The following is an 18,700-nucleotide window of genomic DNA, read 5'->3' as shown; positions in this document are numbered from 1 at the left end:
AAAATAGTGAAGTACAGTAGCTACTAAAGAAAAATACTATATTGATCATTTCTGTGATCTAAATTTGATGTGGCTACACAAGTAAGATGCAATAAGAGAGTTTAAAAACTAAGTACATATCAAAAGAGTACAAACTTCAACTACTAAAAACCAGAAGGTATAGTCCAAGGAAAAGAATTTACCCCAACACTCTCAGGACGATTCAGCCTTCAACTGACCAACAGGCAACTTCATGTTTAGACTTTTAACAAGAACTTCAAGAAAGACAGCAAAGGAAGATAACCTAGGTATACTATGAATAGGCAAAGTCTGGTAGCAGGAATACGAACAGGACTCACCACACAAGTTACCCAGACAGGAGCACAATCTGTAGACTTTTTACCTGGAGAAAGGATCACTGGTGAAAACCCAAGAGGCATAGCACTTTTACAGCAACTTATCTTTTTGATAGTAACTGTAAAAAAAATTCTAGAAAAGAAGCATCCTATCACCTGGTAGCCAAATTCAACTGTAGTTTACAGAAAGGCAAATCTAAAAATACAAACAAACAAACAAACAAACAAAAACACCCCAAAATCCACAAATTCTTCTCCCCTTAAGCTTAACCACTAAAATAATAAATGGGATTAAGTCTTAGATATCCTAAAACCCTAGCACCTCATTACAGTGGAAAGCTAAACACAAGCCAACTAGATCCAAACAATGTATCTTACTTGTTGACTGACAGTCTAGAAAGGTAGCTGAAGAACATGTACTCATAACTGACAGGCCTAATGCACTCCCAGAATCCTAATGCCATCCAACGCTAGAAAATTTCTATTTGTTAAGTCTAATGAGTAGGCTTTTTCTCTCAATCCACAATCTTCTGTAACCAACACTTGAGTACAAACCCTAGACAGCACTTTCACACTTGTATCTAAGATAATTTGACTTGCTCCAAATCTTTGATTTTTTAAACATGTGGTGCTAAAAGAAAGTAAACAAAAATTACATCTTCTTAAAAAAAATCTCTAAAGTAAAGAATATGTAAGTGGAAAATAACACCAGCAAAAGAATCCCAACACTAGAAATAACTACCAACTCTAAATTTTAAACCCAAAACAAGTTGGATAATTTTTAGTAATCTAGAATTCCATCCAGAAAAAAAAATTTTTTAAAAGACCAAGTAAATACCATTTGGAGTCTCCTATTTTTAGCCATAATAAATTCTGCATTGTCAAAACTGGACTATCTGTATTGGAACTTGTAATAATAGGTTAGCTTCCTCCAGAGATGCTATTTGCATTTGAGCATCTCATATCATCACTTGATAAGTCCTGAGTTCGTGAACCAATTTTAATTTTACTAAACTAATACAATTAGGCAAGTAAATATGCTAGGTAAAAAACTACTGCATTTTGAATAAAAATTCTTTGGATATTATTCAACTCACTGCCAGCCCTCCATGCCACACTGGTACACAGGAGAGGAAAAGGTACACACACCAGACACAAAACACACACACAAACATTCACACGCACACAAAGTTTTCTCTGCCTTTCAAATGATGGAATACAATTCATTTATGTTCTTACCAAAATACCCAATATAGATACCCAGAGGCATACACTTAAATGATGACAGTAATGTATAGAATAGTTGAGTCACTCTATTGTACATCTGAAACTAATATAACATTGTATGTCAACTACAGTGGAATTAAAATAAAAATCTCAATAAAATTTTTACAATTTGTTTTAAAAAGAGAAAAAGTAATTTTAAAAAACATTAAAAAAGAATACCCCAGGAGAAAGGTAAGAATAGATTAAAAAGAGATAGGGTAAGCTTTAGCAAAAAATATACAATGAGTAAAAACATATTTATTCTTCAGATTGAAAAATCTGCCAATAATATTTTAACTTTGTTTTTCAAATTATTTTTCTGCCAAATAACTTCTGCTTTTAATTAAAGTGGGTCTTCCGAATACCATTCAACAAAACAAAACTAATTTTGTTAAGAGTAAGAATGTATAAGCCCATGTAATTCTGATAAGAATATAAATTATAATCTAGTTGTTCAGAACTGCATATTGTTAAAAGAAACCATTCTAGAATATACTCCTTCATTAGTGACTTTGGCTAGATACATTTGATAAATAAAGAATGGTATCACTAATATAATATCCAGCACAAAGAAATTTACTTATGTGAGAAGTCAGAAAACTATTGACTCTGAATCTTTAAGCGATTTTTCAAGCTTTTACATACTTAAATCCATCTTCTTTTTAAAGCATATTCCAAAAACACTTGAAAAAATACATTTTAAAAGTATGTTCAATTCAGTAATAATCCATTTGTCACTAAACCAACATTTATTGAATGTTTATTATGTGCACAATGATGGGGGATGGATAAAAGAATAACTAGATACTCCCTGCCCTCAAAAAAGTTGACAATTGGGGGCGCCTGGGTGGCTCAGTGGGTTAAAGCCGCTGCCTTCGTCTCAGGTCATGATCTCAGGGTCCTGGGATCAAGCCCCGCATCAGGCTCTCTGCACAGCAAGGAACCTGCTTCCTCCTCTCTCTGCCTGCCTCTCTGCCCACTTGTGATCTCTGTCTGTCAAATAAATAAATAAAATCTTAAAAAAAAAAAGTTGACAATCTATCAGGATAAACCTGCAAACCCTGATTTCAATTACTCGTGAAGAGCAATTTGGTATGATGTAGTAAAAATGTGAAAATATACATATCTTAATTATATTTCTAGATGTAGATCCTACAGAAATTCTTAACAGATAAGTGTGGAGACTTACACAAGGATTTTACAGCAACACTGTCTATAATGGTAAAACCCTGGAAGCAATACAAGTGTCCTCCAGTAAGTAAGGAATGCACAGAACACTAACAGTTACAAAGAATGAATTACATATTCATTATGGCTAGATGTCAAAAACAATTTAAGGGCGCCTGGGTGGCTTAGTCAGTTAAGTGTCTGCCTTCAGCTCGGGTCATGATCCCAGGGTCCTGAGATTGAGCCCTGTGTTGGGCTCTCTATTCAGTTGGGAGTCTGCCTCTCCCTATCCCTCCCTATCCCTATGCCTGCTACTCCCCCTGCTTGTGCTCTCACTCTCTCTCTGTCAAATAAATAAATATTTTTTTAAAAAGTAAAAATGCAAACTGTAGGCTGATAAATACTTTGTAAAAACAGATATTTAACAATATAACATCAGGGGCGCCTGGGTGGCTCAGTGGGTTAAGCCGCTGCCTTCGGCTCAGGTCATGATCTCAGGGTCCTGGGATCGAGTCTCGCATCGGGCTCTCTGCTCGGCGGGGTGTCTGCTTCCTCCTCTCTCTATCTCTGCCTGCCTCTCTGCCTACTTGTGATCTCTCTCTGTCAAATAAATAAATAAAATCTTTAAAAAAAAATTATAAAAAAATTTAAAAAAATTTTAAAAACAATATAACATCAAATAAAAACTATATATATAGTTTACAAACTGTAATTTGTATATATTTTACAAAAACTATAGTTTACAAACTATATATATAGTTATACAAACTAAACAATACTATATTGTTCATGGTGTCTATTATGTATGTTAAAGTTTTCTTTTTAATTTTTAAATTAAATTTTAGGTCATCATAGTAGTTGTTTCTAGGAGATAGTGGAAATGATATGGGGAGCAAGACAATAGAGACTTAAAATTTATTTGCTTTATTAATTCAAAAAGAAGCAAAGTTAACAATATGTTAAACAAGTATCAATGTGTAGACTATGGGCATATAGATGTTGTCACTTTTTGTATTCTGTTTTTCTTATTTTTTCAAAATTAAAAATATATACATAAGACTCCAAAATTTGATCACATTTCACATTTGCTGAAATCCCATGCTATTTATTTATTTCCCATTACCTAGAGACACACAAATTCCTCAGCATGAAATTCAAAAGTCTTATCCTGATCCCAACCTTCCTTTACTTCCTTCCACTTCTACTTAATTTACTTCCCCCACTGCCCTGCCTATAAAATCTTATTTTAACACCTACAACATATTAAACATTACATATATTTTCACAATGCCTTGTCTTTGTTAGTACTGTTTTCCACAATTGCAAGCACCCCAAAAAATGTTCACCTGCACCATATTCATCACAACACTATATATGTTTCAAGACCCAGTTCAAATGTCAGCTACTATTTACAGGATTTCCTGATTCTTCTCTTATCTCTTATAGAAGTAACTACTTTTGTAATTGGCATTCCCATAGCACTTTTATAACTAGACAGGGATCTCCTCCCTTTAGCAGTATAACTTAATTTCTCAACACTTCTCATAGAGCCTGGCCCATGCTAGGTATTCAAATATTAAATGAACTGAATGAACATCTGAGACAATATTAAGTAAGAAACAGAGTAGAAAGTTACCAGTTCATTTATTCATCACATTTCTTTTAAATCTGGACAAAAATGAAATGGTATTTAGCTTCTGAATACAAATTTCACAAAAAATATAAAATACTATGCTTTTACAACGTAAAATATTTTGCATAAAGAATTTAATTCTACTATTAAAGTTAATTATGTTCATATTCATATAGGATTAAGATGAATATTCAGCGCCATCTATGGGGGCACCTGGGTGGCTCAGTGGTTAAGCCTCTGCCTTTGGCTTGGGTCATGATCTCAGGATCCCTCTCTCAGCCAGGAGCCTGCTTCCCCCTCCCTCTCTGCCTGCCTCTCTGCCTACTTGTGATCTCTCTCTGTCAAATAAATAAATACAATCTTAAAAAAAAAAAAAAACCCACCACCTATAAAACTGTTTTCCTTTGATAATTTAGGAATTTTCCAGGAAGAGTTTCAATAAGTCTCCATTGGTACTTCCCCTGAAATCAGTTATCATCCTAGCAAAAAGATATGTCTCTTTTCTGTTTAAGCTAATAATTAACTTCTTCCTTTGACATCTCACAGCACCTGTCAGTAAGTATTTTAAAGGCAGATAGGGTCTTTTGGAAATTACTGCATGGTTAAAAGGCAAATAGATTAACTCCATCTGATTTCCATGAAAAGGCTTGAGGACAGAAGTTTGGGTATCTAACAGATCTGGGTTACAATGCTGACTTTGACACTTATTTACTGTTACTTAACCTCTTTAGGTCTCAATTTCCTCATCTGTGAAATAGAATAAAAATAGACTGCCTCATATAATGGTTTTGAGGATTAATTATGTAAAACTGCATACTGCCTGGCACATCATACTCAATAAAAAGTAATTATTAAATATTTTTAAATAACAACAAATGACAGCAAAATTCTGAAATGTAGCATTCAATAATAGGATAAAGTTCAGTATCTTTAGGTCGCCATCTTTAGAGTGCCACATTCATGCACCAGGGTTTACTGGAAATTACCACTCTGGATGTAAGTGAGTAAATGCCTACTCCATTTAGAGAGAAAAGGGCAGTGCCTAGATGGCTCAATCAGTTAAGCTTCCAACTCTTAATTTCAGCTCAGCTTATGATCTCAAGGGTATGAGATCAAGCCCAGCATCAAGCTCCAGGAGGAGAGCATAGAGGCTGCTTAAGATTCTCTCTCTTCCCTCTCTCTTTGCCCCTTCCCCACTTTTCTCCCACTCTAAAAAAGAGAAAAGAAGAAGAAGAAAAAGAGGGTAAATGACAATGAAGGCAAATATCTACCCTAGGAGATTTGGAAGTTAAAATGAATATTTAGAAAAGGGAATCCCTCACAAATGTAAATTATTTAAGTCTGGGATTACAGGTAAATTCACCACACAAGCAGTGTTTGAGAAATAAGATAAAAAAAAAAAAAATGCAGTGGGGGAATTGATGGAAAGAGGGTGACTAAATCCCTTAATATAGTAACTCTAAGTTGAAAAGCAATAGAGTCAGGAAACACAAGCCTTAATATAATGCTGAATTAGCTACTGCTATTTAAACTCTGATGCAAATGTTTACTTTACACACTCCAGTTGATGATAACATGACTACCAGGGCATTTACTTAGCTGCAGGAACAACCTCAAATCACATCAAGCAGCAAAGAGGAATGAAACTGTGAAAAGCTTAAGGATGAAATCAGATCACTGTAGGTAATACTGGGCAGTAACAGCCCAATTCAAATTGGTAGACTCCAGAAAGTAAACTCTGGAAGGAAGAGGAAGTGAAGTAACCTTTATTGAAGACTTCTTATTTTGGGGACCGTAAAACACACTTGGTACTTTGCTTCTAAATCTCATTTAGTCTGATGCTCATAAGAACATGTTTGAGGTAGCATTGTGCCCTTTCTGCAAACAAGGAAATGAAAGCACAAAAATTAAGAACTTAACCCAAGTCACATGAGTAAGAAACATTAGGATTGGGGCTCCTGGGTGGCTGAGTGGGTTCAGGTCATGATCCCAGGGTCCTGGGATCGAGCCCCACATCAGGCTCTCTGCTCAGCAAGGAATCTGCTTCCCTCTCTCTCTCTGCCTGCCTTCTCTGCCTACTTGTGATCTCTGTCAAATAAATAAAATCTTAAAAAAAAAAAAAGAGAGAGAGAGAGAGAGAAACATTAGGATCAAGGTATGAACTGAATTTAGTTCAACTTAAATAGGACATTTGCCTCAATCACCCCTCAAAATGCTTACAGCCTCTAAGAAGGCCTGAAGATGTGAATTCATACATGCAAACCTCCAAAAATAAATAAATAGAGAAACAAAAAACATCATAAAAAAATGCCATGGCAACCACCAAAGAACTCTATGAGATGTCATATAATTATAAAATTAATAAAGCAAAAATTCATGGAGAGATTGAAAAATAAAAGTTCACAATCAACTTTCAGGACATCAAGTTTTAACCAGGAAACATTTATTACTTCCCTAAAATTTTCTAAAATCTATTCATTCTACGTTATGTTTACTAGCATACACACAATACATTACTACTTTCTTGGTTATTCAGGAACCTGTCCTAGTAGTTCACAACTCAATTCTATAGAGTAGAAGGTATAAAAAAAAGAGAGAGACTAAATAAACACAACACATACAGATCTAAACAAAATATAATGACCCTCATAGAAGCTATTTTTGAAATAAATTATAAAATCCTAGTACTTTCAAATGTCAGGTTGTATAATAATTGGCAGATAATCCAATCCATCTGACCCCATCACAACTGAATAAGAAGATAGCCAAAGAACTTCTCTGTCCAAATTTTAGTAAAGGAGCAGAATCTGGAGCAAGAAGAGTAAAGAAGCAAGGAGAATGTACTTAAAAAGGTGTCTAGGTAATCAATAACTGTACATACAAACTAAATATGACTTAAAAATAACTTTGTAGCCAGTACTACAGAGATGTGATATAAAAGCCATCACCAGAAGGAGGAAAATAACTGTATACAATATACAAGTAGCTCAACATAGTTGCATTCTTCAAATCTATTTCTAAAGTCTATACAACAGATTCATAGCAAATACAAAATACATCATAGAGGATCATGGTACTTGTCTCACTCAAAAATGAATAAAACATAAATTCATTCTCTGTTGAGGAAGATTTTACATGTACATGCTCTCAATACTTTACCTTAAAATGTAAAGTCATTTTCCTCACTTTCCACCTGAATAAAACTTCTCCCTCTGACAAACACAGGAATCCTTCCCCTAAAGTTTACCTTACTTAAATCAGTGCCATAGAGAATGTTCAAATAGCTTTCTGTTTTGTGTAAAATAGCAAGTTTATATTGTAACGTTACAGATGCAACTAATATTTCAAATTTTTTAAAGAAATAGTCACACCAAAACCACCTAAAGGACAAAAATTTAAAATAAACTATAATACCTGTAGAAATTATGTACAAGCATTATATCTTTATAGTTCATATCAAGGACACAAAAGCTATGTCCCTGAAATATACAAAGACAATGCTGCCATCTAAAGGCCAAGATAGAATATGAAGACTACATATACTTAAGTACTGCCAATATATAAAAGCAGAGAATTTGATATTTTAAAGTCAGCAAAGTTTACACTTTCAAAGAAACACCATGCTACGATTATATTTAGACTATACAATGAACCTCTAAAACTCTTGAGAAGATACAATATAATAAGAGAATTAGCAAAATAATTTCGTTAATGGTCAGTTATCAGTACAAATCAAATTCTGTTGGCATGCTTTCAGACACAGCACTAAGTATCTCTGTTAGTTGTTAACTTAAAAAAAATCTATTTAGTGATGTTTAGTGATATTTCCTGCCTATAATTATATATGCAGTATAATTGTATAAATATATAAAAGTGTATTAATATTATTTGCCTTTAACCAGACTACTATTATTTCTACTCACCCCATATAAAATACTTGTTTTTAAAGGACTAATAATAATAGTTCTCTAAATGAAAAGACCTTAACTACTTAAAATTACAGCTTTGTAAGAATTTAAGGATTTCTCATTATTTCATGAATTCTAAAACCACAAAGCAAAGCTCGAATGGGAGGATAGCTATCAATAATTCAATTGTTCAGTGCAAAGAGTTCAAATTATTCTAAGTTTCCCTTTCTAGAACCTTAAATTGAAGGAACTTTATTGAACTGAACTTTAAGATTTAAAACTACGTCAAATTTCCAATGAAATCAAATGTTTACTGAGTAATACTACATATAAAACTGATTCCCTTAGCATGTTAAGTATATAACATCTTTTTAATGGACCACATTATTAAGGAAAAACAAATGTGGACATAACTAGAAACTTCAAAACATATACAATTAACTCCTTTGGGAAACTGTTGACTAAAAATTTTCATGTGTTAAGGAAAACGTTTCTCTGTGTTTACTCAACAAGGAAATAAATAATAACTACTCAACAAATATTCCCATTATGTAAAGAATATAAAAATTTTAAGTTGGGTTTACCATCCTTCAATTTGAGTATAAAGTAGAAACCAAAAGACAACAAATACAGACAGAATGTCATAAAAATGTCATAAAACTAGAATGTTATTCTAGTTTTTTAGTGCCTCCTATGGGTTCAAGTTTATATTACACAATTTAAGGACCTTAATGTCATTTAATTCTCAGAGCTATCTATATACCTGCAAAAACACAAGTATTAATAATCCTGTCGGCAGGGGAGGTTCACAGAGCTTAAGTAACTCCCCCAAAATCAAAATACAATTGAGTGAATATCAGTTTTAAAAAATTCAGTATCTCAGGGCACCTGGGTGGCTCAGTCAGTTGAGCGTCTGCCTTCAGCTCAGGTCATGATCCCATGGTTCTGGGACTGAGTCTCACACTGGGCTCCCTGCTCAGCAGGAAGCTTGCTTCTCCCTCTCCCCCTGCTATGCTTGCTCTCTCTCCCTCTGTCGAATACATAAATAAAATCTTAAAAAAAAAAAAAAAAAATTCACTATCTCTGACCCAGAAGACTTCATTCATTCTACAAGTTCATACTATTTTAAAAGAAGTTATTAAATTTGTATTAAATGTAAAGAGAAATATGAAGGATTTTTACCATATAATCTCAGGAGAAAATATAATTCTATTGGCAAATATAATTCTACATAATAAAAGCATTTACTTTTAATTCATAGTGCTTTGATTTTTCTAACTGGAATCTTCTTTTAAAGTAGCATTATTGAGCACCTGGGTGGCTCAGTAGATTAAGCATCTGCCTCCAGATGAGGTCAGCATCCCAGGGTCCTGGGATAGAGTCCTGCATCTTGCTTCCGGCTCAGAGCAGAGTCAGTTTCTACCTCTTCCCCTTCTCCAGGTTGTGCAATCTCTCTCACTCTCTCTCTCAAAATAAATAAATAAATAAATAAATAAATAAATAAATAAATAAAAACTTTAAAAAATAATAAAGTAGCATTATCTCAGGCACTTGGGTCATTCAGTCAGTTAAGTGTCAGACCCTTGATTTTGGCTCAGGTCATGATCTTAGGGTTGAGAGATCAAACTCCACAGCCAGCTCCGTGCTGAGCATGGAGCCTGCTTAAGATTCTCTATCTCCCTCTGCCTCTGCCCCTCTGCCCTCCCCATCCCCACCCTCTCCCAAATAAATAAATAAATAGTAGCATTATCTCATTTGAAGTGCTGACACTTCTAGAGACCCTTCAAAACTTAATTTATCAGATATATTTATCAAATTTTATAAACTAATTCCAAGGAGCAACAAAAAGAGCTCTTTATTTGAGGAATACAATTAAATAGCAGGTCTCCATGTAAATATGCAACAACACCTTGTCTACATTTTTAAGTATACTATTGCTCAACATGGAGAATCTACAAGTACCTCCCTAGTGACAACCTTTTCTGTTAACTTATACTATACCTAACATCAAAATCTAAAAGATTTGGAGTATTACTCAACCATTACAAAGACTAAAGCTCTGATACATGCTACTATATTAAAGAACCTTGAAAACATTATGCTAAGTGAAAGAAGTCAGACACAAAATACCAAATACTATGTAAATTCCATTTGTATGAAATGCCTAGAACAGGCAAATCCATAGAGATAGAAAGTAGATTACCAGGTGCCTGGAGCTAAAGGAAGGGAGGAATGGAGAGTTACAACTAACAAGCACAAAGTTTCTTTGGGGATAACAAATCTGTTCCAGAATTAGTGATGACGACTGCACAACTTTGTGAATATACTAAAAACCACTCAGTTGTAACACTTTAAAAGGGTGAATTTGACAGTACGTGAATTATATCTCAATAAAGAAAATTAAATGGTTTTTAAAATGTATCAAACATTAAGTGTGATGAGTTATATATGTTATATATGTATGTGCTTAGAACATGAAAATCTATATAACTACAAACATTATCTGCCTCAGTTTAATAAATCCCATTTTTCAGCATACTAAATGAAAGGTTCTACTTCACATGTGTACATCTTTCTTAACAGTAAAAAATTCTAACTACCTAAAAGTATTACAATCCTTAGGGAATCAGAAGGAACAACAACCACATACTTATATTCAGCAACTACAAACACTTTTTTCCAATTCACCTGAGTTAGTTCACTGTCAGAACATAGACAAAAAGGAATGTTTAACTTTCAAGTATCACATAAAAGCACCTATAGAGTTATAGGATCAATTCATAAAATCGTTTTGAGAGGATTCTTGCTTTAAGTAGTATTTGCCTCTAAAACACCAAAATAAGCAGATAAAAATTTGTAAGCGAAGTTATAAGGAAATGAAAGGTCAGAAACAAAATAAAAAACACAAAGACGATAACAAGTACTTACTAATTTGTTTTCCTGCATATATATTCTTTGTAATTTCAGACAGCCCTTAGCTATGACGATCATGCCTTCATCTGAGATCTTGTAACACTGGCCAAAATGAATATCTTTGAGTTCTCTGCACTTTGAGCCCAGCTGTAAAAACAAAAGAGAGAGAGAGAGATTTGATTGAATGCTGAGAAAATAACAAAGATAACATATTCCTAGTGAGATACCCATATAATTTTTAAAAATAGCAATACCAAAGTTAAATATTAACTACTTTTAAAATAAAACAGAATGTAGGCAATCTATAACTTAAAGCAGTATGGTAAGTTTTAGCATCTTCTAATTACGTCCTTGCATCAGCTACCTTATATTATATGCCAACCCAAGGTGCCTAGATTCCTTAACATTGACCTCAGATTCACATTTTTATTTCTCCTGATCATTTATATTATTATATTTGCAGGGCTCAGTTCCAAGGAATAAAACAAAGATCTAAGAAGTGAGGCAAAGGTCTAACGAATGAAAGAATATTTAATTCATTAGATTCTTCCAGTTCTGATTACCCCCAATCAATCATTTCTCTCCAAGAGCTCACTTATTCTGTGAAAGAGAAAAAAAGTCTGAATATGCTATAGATTATATTTTAGAGTACTTACTGACACACAGAATTGCATAAACTGAAAACACAAGAACTAAAGATTTCCTGACTGAAATCCCAACTGTACCTTAAAAGGTTACCAAACAGGTAAAATGTTCCCATTAAAACCATTAAGTATCACAAGGAACAAATTACATTCATTTCTTTTCAAAAGCTACAGCTTAGATGATCAAAGCAAACTATAAATGAATGCTGTTTCATGAGTATTACATATGAATAGAGGTCACTTTAGAGCTAAAATCAGAAACTTATTCAGTAAAACTTTTATATCAAAAATTATCTAAAAAATTACATTAAATAAAACTCGGTGTCAGCAAGGATTAGAAAAAAGTATGCAAAATACCACTGGTAAGAGTGCAAACAATCCTAAAAATCTTCCTGGATGGCTACTCAACATAAATAAGAAAATATGACTTAGTTTTACCAAAAAATTAACTACAGAGGGATAGATAATTGGATAGATTATGTGATAAAGTAAGCATACTAAAATGTTAATCGTAGGGTAGAGGGATGGTGATGGGGTTTGAGGAGTGCACTTGTCATGATGAGCACAGAGTGACATATGGAACTATGGAACTGTGGAATTACTACATTATATGCCTGAAACTAACATAATGCTGTATGTTAACTAACTGCAATTAAAATAAAAATTTAAAAGAAATACAAAAAAGATATTAAATATAAAATCTAGGTAGTGGGTATAGAGGTGTTCATTATAAAATTCTTTCAAAATTTCCATATATATAAGTTTTTTATAATAAACTTGGAATTAAATAGAAGTACTTGACTAAGATTTAACTATAAGAAATTTGCAAAAGGGATATTTTAATCGTAACATATAGAAAACCACCTAAAGATAACAAATTACAGGGTTTTCAGAAAACTGAATATTATATAGCCATTAAAAATAAAGTACACACTTGAGAAAAATGAAAACTTTACACAAGTTTTTATAATATAATCCAATTTTTACAAATTATGCATATTTAAATATACATGTGCATATCCTTATAGAAAAGAGACTGAAATTACACCAAGGTGTTAACAGTGGGTTTTTTTCTGATTAGTGCAGTAATGCATTTTTTTTCTTTTCTGCCTATCAATCTTCCCACATCTTTTTAAAAATAAATGTTACTTTAATAGCTAAAGAAAACTTTCAAGTTCTGTTTCAAGTAAAACAATGATATGTGAACTCAGTTAATTTTTCCAGGGGTGCTGATATAGTTACACTATGTTATTTTCATCTAGGCCACACTATAACCAATCATATATTCCACTAGAAATGTAAACTCCACAAAGGAAGAAGTTTTGCCTGATAATTAACTGTCCCTGGAGCCCAATGTCTTCTGTTTAACTTAGCTGATACTCAGTAAATATTTGTTGAAGGAATGAAAAGGCTGATCCTGGTTACGTGATGTAAAGAGGCCTCTTTGAAAAATGTATGAATATGGGAAACGACTGAACTCTAGCTTTTGCTTCACTTATTAATGTAAATGAAAAATCACAGTAGTTTGGCAATACACATGACTTTGTAAACAACAGATATCGAAGATAATTTTATGTAATATTACTACCATTGCAGAGAGCACGAAATACCATTTTTGTTCCCTAGTATTCATTATATTCATTAGATCGACTACCAGATCTAATAATGCATAAAAGCACACATATACTTCAAGAACAAATGTACAATGGCACATCACTCACACCTAAAAAAGCTGACTCCAAAGCCAACAGTGGGTAAAGTGTAAAAGCAACTTGATAATCATTATACTACAAAACTTTAGGCTCACACACATCTGGCATTGAGAGTGCAGCTGGCATTAAAAACACCAGGATTCTTTAAAGTCTATTTAGAGAGTAGTTAACCACTCAGATCCTCTCCCCATCACTGCCAAGTCCACTTTCCCACAATAGCAAAAAGATCAGAGTTCACTGGGGTGAGTAAAATATAGGGTTCTTGGACTGGGGTACACCATGCATAGCTGACAGCAAAAGCATACTGCTGAAAATGTGGGGGTGACGTGAAAGTTTATAAGGCAGAAATGAAGAAATTCAAATGAATAATTCTATAAAATATTCCGGGATGAAAGGGTATGAGCTCAAAGAGCTCACTTACATGTCCAGCACAAATGACAAAAACAGACCCATGGCAAGGCAAATCAACACAAAATGTCAGAATTAAAGAGTACAAAAAAAGATTCTATAGACTTCCAGAGACAAACAGATTTCATACAAAGGATCAGGATAAAAAAAGTATCAAACGTCTTAATGATAATACTGAAAGACGGCAACAGAGCAATGCCATCAAATTCTGAAGGAGAAGCACTTCAAACCTAGAATCCTATACTCAGGATTCAAACTACGAATTAAGTGGGAGGATAGAACAGAGACATTTTCAGACTGCAAATTCTCAAAAGATTTACCTCCCATATATTCTTTATCAAGAAGCTACTAGAATCTGTCCTCTACAAAACATAAGAACACACCAAGAGAAAGAACCTATGACATCTAATAGGATATCTAAAACAACTACAAGATCAGGAAACCTCAAGGATAATGGTAAAGGTTAAGATACTCAGATGACCATTACTGCAAGAGCACTTGTATGTGAAAAATCCAAAATGGAGCCTTCAGACTATCCCCAGAAAATCTGCTATGAGAAGATATACTTGACTCTGTACATCTCAATATACCAATGCAATTGTGGAAAAACCTTCAGCTCCATTTGTGTTAAGACCTTTAAAAAAAAAGTAAACTAAAGGGGACAAAGAGACATTTATTAATTTCAATAATAACAAAATTTTATAGAGAAAAAAAGGTATGTACATAATTGTAAAATGTAAATACCAAATACTTATGTAATCAAAATTATAAAAGAATTATGTTGGGAGGATGAGAAAATAGGAGACAAGGAAGGGTAAGTAAGCTAAATTCACATCTTCCATAGTAAGCAATCAGCCTAGATAGTCTGAAATGGATAAATCAAGAAAATATAGATGGGCTTGGAAGGGAATTGCTTCTTTTTTCTGAAGAAAGTTCGATTCGCCTAATTCCTTGTCTCTCTGCTGATTAGTTTATGTTTAATGAACTGGACATGTTCAGTTCATTCTCACCCTTCTTCCTCCTGGAAACAAACTGACCACAGCAAACAAGCATCCCTTCTACATTTGTAAGCCCCTCTGCTGGCCTGGCCGGGCTGATTATGAGTGGGTCTGCTGACCGAACTCCAGAATTAACAAGCCCATTTAACTCTAAACAATACTCTCCAATCTAGCCTTTCTGAGTAACAAAGTTGATTTGATATTTTTCCTCTGTCCCTATTCCCTTCTCTTGTTAATTTGTTCAGATCCTTGGAAGTAAAGAGGCCTCAACACCTTAATGCACCAACCAAGATCACTGAAAAATACAACAGAATCTATATAACAGGAGTGAATGAGGGGCGCCTGGGTGGTTCACTCAGTTAAGCGTCTGCCTTCAGCTCAGGTCATGATCTCAGGGTTCTGGGATCAAGACCCCCATTGGGCTCCCTGCTCAGGAATCTGCTTCTCCCTCTGCCCCTCCTCCTGCTCGCGCACCCATCCTTTCTCTCTTAAATGGGGGGGAGGTATCTGGTAGGATCTTAGACATTAGTTTGTGTAGCTAGGTTGGCAGAGTCGCATGTTAACACATGTAAGTCACACTGCTATAGCAGTTTTAAGCTGATTACCTGGTATTTTGACTTTAACAAGTGTCTTTGATGGACTTATATGCAAATAAGTGACTTTCCATATAAGTAGGGGCTACATGGGTAGCCATACACAAATAAGAACAATGTAGATGGCTTCAACAGACATCAGCATTAGGAAAGTCCCAGAAACTTACCAGAAAAGAGTACCTCAGGGGGTAATTACTGTCATTTATTCTCACTGCAGAAACTGATGTTCTAGTCTAGACATCACCAGTGGGCATGAGAGGCAAGACTACATTTCCATGACTGCCTATCTGTACTAATCACATTACCCCAACTATAAATGTCCTAAGGTTCCAGACTATCCAGTCACTGGAGAATCAATCATTTTACCTGGTATATTTTCCAGTTTTGCTAATGTTCAGATCTCTCAATGCTGCAACTATCTTGTACATTGTCCATAGGAAAACATTCAGGGGGCATTAAACGAGGCTTATATGAATATCCCTGTCAACACGCCCTAAATTTAGTTCAATTACTCCTCTACCTAAAAACCATAGAAGTTGTACAGAACTCTTCTAAATGTGGAATTCTCTATTCAGAAAGGCAGTACTAGAGACAATTATGCTCTGGCCCTACCAAGATGGAGAGCCCTGGCTATCAGATGGGATACAAAAAGGTGGTACTAGAGTAAGAACCAAGCCCCATTATAAGGCCTTTCTAAATTACTCAAATTATAGACACTGTACTTTCCACAAATACACCATATTAAGCATAAAACTGAGTGTAAACAGGATTAGGATTAGATTATCATACAGCAATAGTAATTTTTTTTTAAATCAACCTGTAGGTTCCAGTCCAGCATAGGAAGAAGCTTATAAGTTACCACTCCATACTAACAAGTAAAAAGCTGAACAATTGAAAAATCAACAACTCTTCTTAGAGAAGTGAGGTTTCAAGGAAAACCTCTGTCCCCAAAATTGGATAGACAAAAAGATGGACACAGAAAAACAACTTGGCAGAACAGAAACCCACTAGAAGAAACCTCTACAGGAACCAGTGCTAGGGTAGGAATCCCTAAATTATAATCCATCTCCTTCTGTTATCAAGTAAATAGTTTAGTCTCATTAATTCTTATCCCAGCAAAAATTAGTACCTAAAGGCTTTACAAACACCTCAAAATTATCCCCATATTACTTTCTACCTTACCAAAGAACACTCTGACATGTTAACTACTCACCATCAGATAAAAATCCCTATCTGGCTGATGTTGATTAGATGAATATCATCACTTACCTTGGTTGGGTACTGAGAAATTGCTGCCTGAGGGCCCTGCCTGGTAATGGAGATTATCAACCTTGTGGAATTTTAGCTCCAGCCACACCTCTCCACTCTCACCCAGCCTGCCCTTCATTGCTGTTTGTATCTGAGGCATTCATGCCAAGTACAATCCTAAAGATCACTCTTCACCCAAGTAAATGGTCTTATGGACCTAACACATAGAAACCAGTTTAAGAGGTCCTGAATTTTTATCAACATCGGTTCAGTATCTGGGTACCTGTAACAGGGACAAGTCAGATAAATAGTGATAGAAGACCCCTCTGTAACTCAGGAAGAACAATAATGTGTCAAAGGCACCCACCAGTCAACCTTGAAGGGAAATGTTCAATGAAAAGGGTGCCAGTGGTCACTCCATCACTTAAAAGAATCTACTCCATCCACCCATTAAGCCATAGCCATCATTTTCACATGTGACAGCAATCAGAACTACAAATGGACTGAAGTAAATAAATAGAAAATGGATTGTTCTTGATTCATTCTCTTCTTCTTTATGGTAATCATTCAAGGTTATTCAAAAATTTGCTCAAACACACCCAAAGGTATTTTTCAAATTTTTCTGTAAAATGTTGGGAGGTAATTTCCCTACCCATCTCAAATTTTAAGTAAAATACTTACTGAACCCTACACTTGTGAATTCATAATAGAGAATCTATTTTAAGAACCATCTGTGGGGAGCCTGGGTGGCTCAGTCAGTTAAGCAGCTGCCTCTTTGTTTCAGCTCAGATCATGATCTTAGGGTCATGAGATCAAGCCCCACACAGAGCTCCTTGCTCAGTGGGGAGTCTGCTTGAGATTCTCTCACATCCTCTCCGTCCACCCCTCCCGCCACTTGTTCATTCTCTCTCACTTTCTAAAATAAACAAATAAATATTTTTTAAAAAAGGAAGACATCTATTATCACCAGGTAATTTTTATAATAAAACAAAATCTTAGGAAGAGTATACTTCAATGGACAATGAATCTAGACAAATGAAACCACAACAATGTTATGGGATAAAAACAAGATTAGGTTTTCCAATGCCACATGAAAGTTGCTCAAAACCATTATTAAGAAAATATTTTTTAAAATATGCTGCCTTCACTAGATAAGGAAAGTTATTCCTTCTACTTTCCATTCCAAATCTGTCACCACTGTAATTATTATACAAATGCAAATGAGAACAATGAATAAAATTCAATCCATATCTTCTAGCAACTTCACCCATCTATGTTAACTGTTCATATTTATAAAAATCATAAAAATGACAATTTTATAATTTGATTCATTAGTTTCATCATTTGTAGTACAGTGGCACAGACAATGAGATAGGGAAGAAAGCAATGCAAATCTTTCAAAATGCCACTCATCTGACCCACTATAAGAACTCAAATTTGAATCTTTTCCCTACATTTTTATCAACTTTGCCTTATTTAAAAAAAAATTCCAGGGGGCACCTGGGTGGTTCAGTGGGTTAAGCCTCTGCCTTCAGCTCAGGTCATGATCTCAGGGTCCTGGGATGGAGTCTCATATCGGCCTTTCTGCTCAGTGGGGAGCCTGCTTCTCTGCCTACTTGTGTTCTCTCACTCTCTGTCAAGTAAATACAATGAAAATATGCCGCATAAGCTCCCAAAATGTGTGCCAATACTAATTTTTTTTTTCTAAAGTGTTTTTTTTTTTTAAGATTTTATTTATTTATCAGAGGGAGAGAGGGGGAGAGAGCAAGCACAGGCAGACAGAATGGCAGGCAGAGGCAGAGGGAGAAGCAGGCTCCCTGCTGAGCAAGGAGCCCGATGTGGGACTCGATCCCAGGACGCTGGGATCATGACCTG

At 34.6% G+C, this 18,700-nt stretch overlaps 1 protein-coding gene across 1 annotated transcript in view; it reads right to left on the bottom strand.

Moving 5' to 3' along the window:
• FBXL17 (F-box and leucine rich repeat protein 17) overlaps positions 1 to 18,700 on the bottom strand; it is a 505,478-nt gene that overhangs the window by 446,921 nt on the left and 39,857 nt on the right. The window contains exon 4 of the mRNA XM_032335597.1: positions 11,238 to 11,369. Coding sequence (XP_032191488.1) covers positions 11,238 to 11,369 — 132 coding nt within the window. The remainder of the gene's footprint in view (positions 1 to 11,237; positions 11,370 to 18,700) is intronic.

Source organism: Mustela erminea, chromosome 3, assembly GCF_009829155.1.
Source record: "Mustela erminea isolate mMusErm1 chromosome 3, mMusErm1.Pri, whole genome shotgun sequence".
Taxonomy (NCBI): domain Eukaryota; kingdom Metazoa; phylum Chordata; class Mammalia; order Carnivora; family Mustelidae; genus Mustela; species Mustela erminea.
This window is presented reverse-complemented; position numbering and strand designations above follow the sequence as displayed.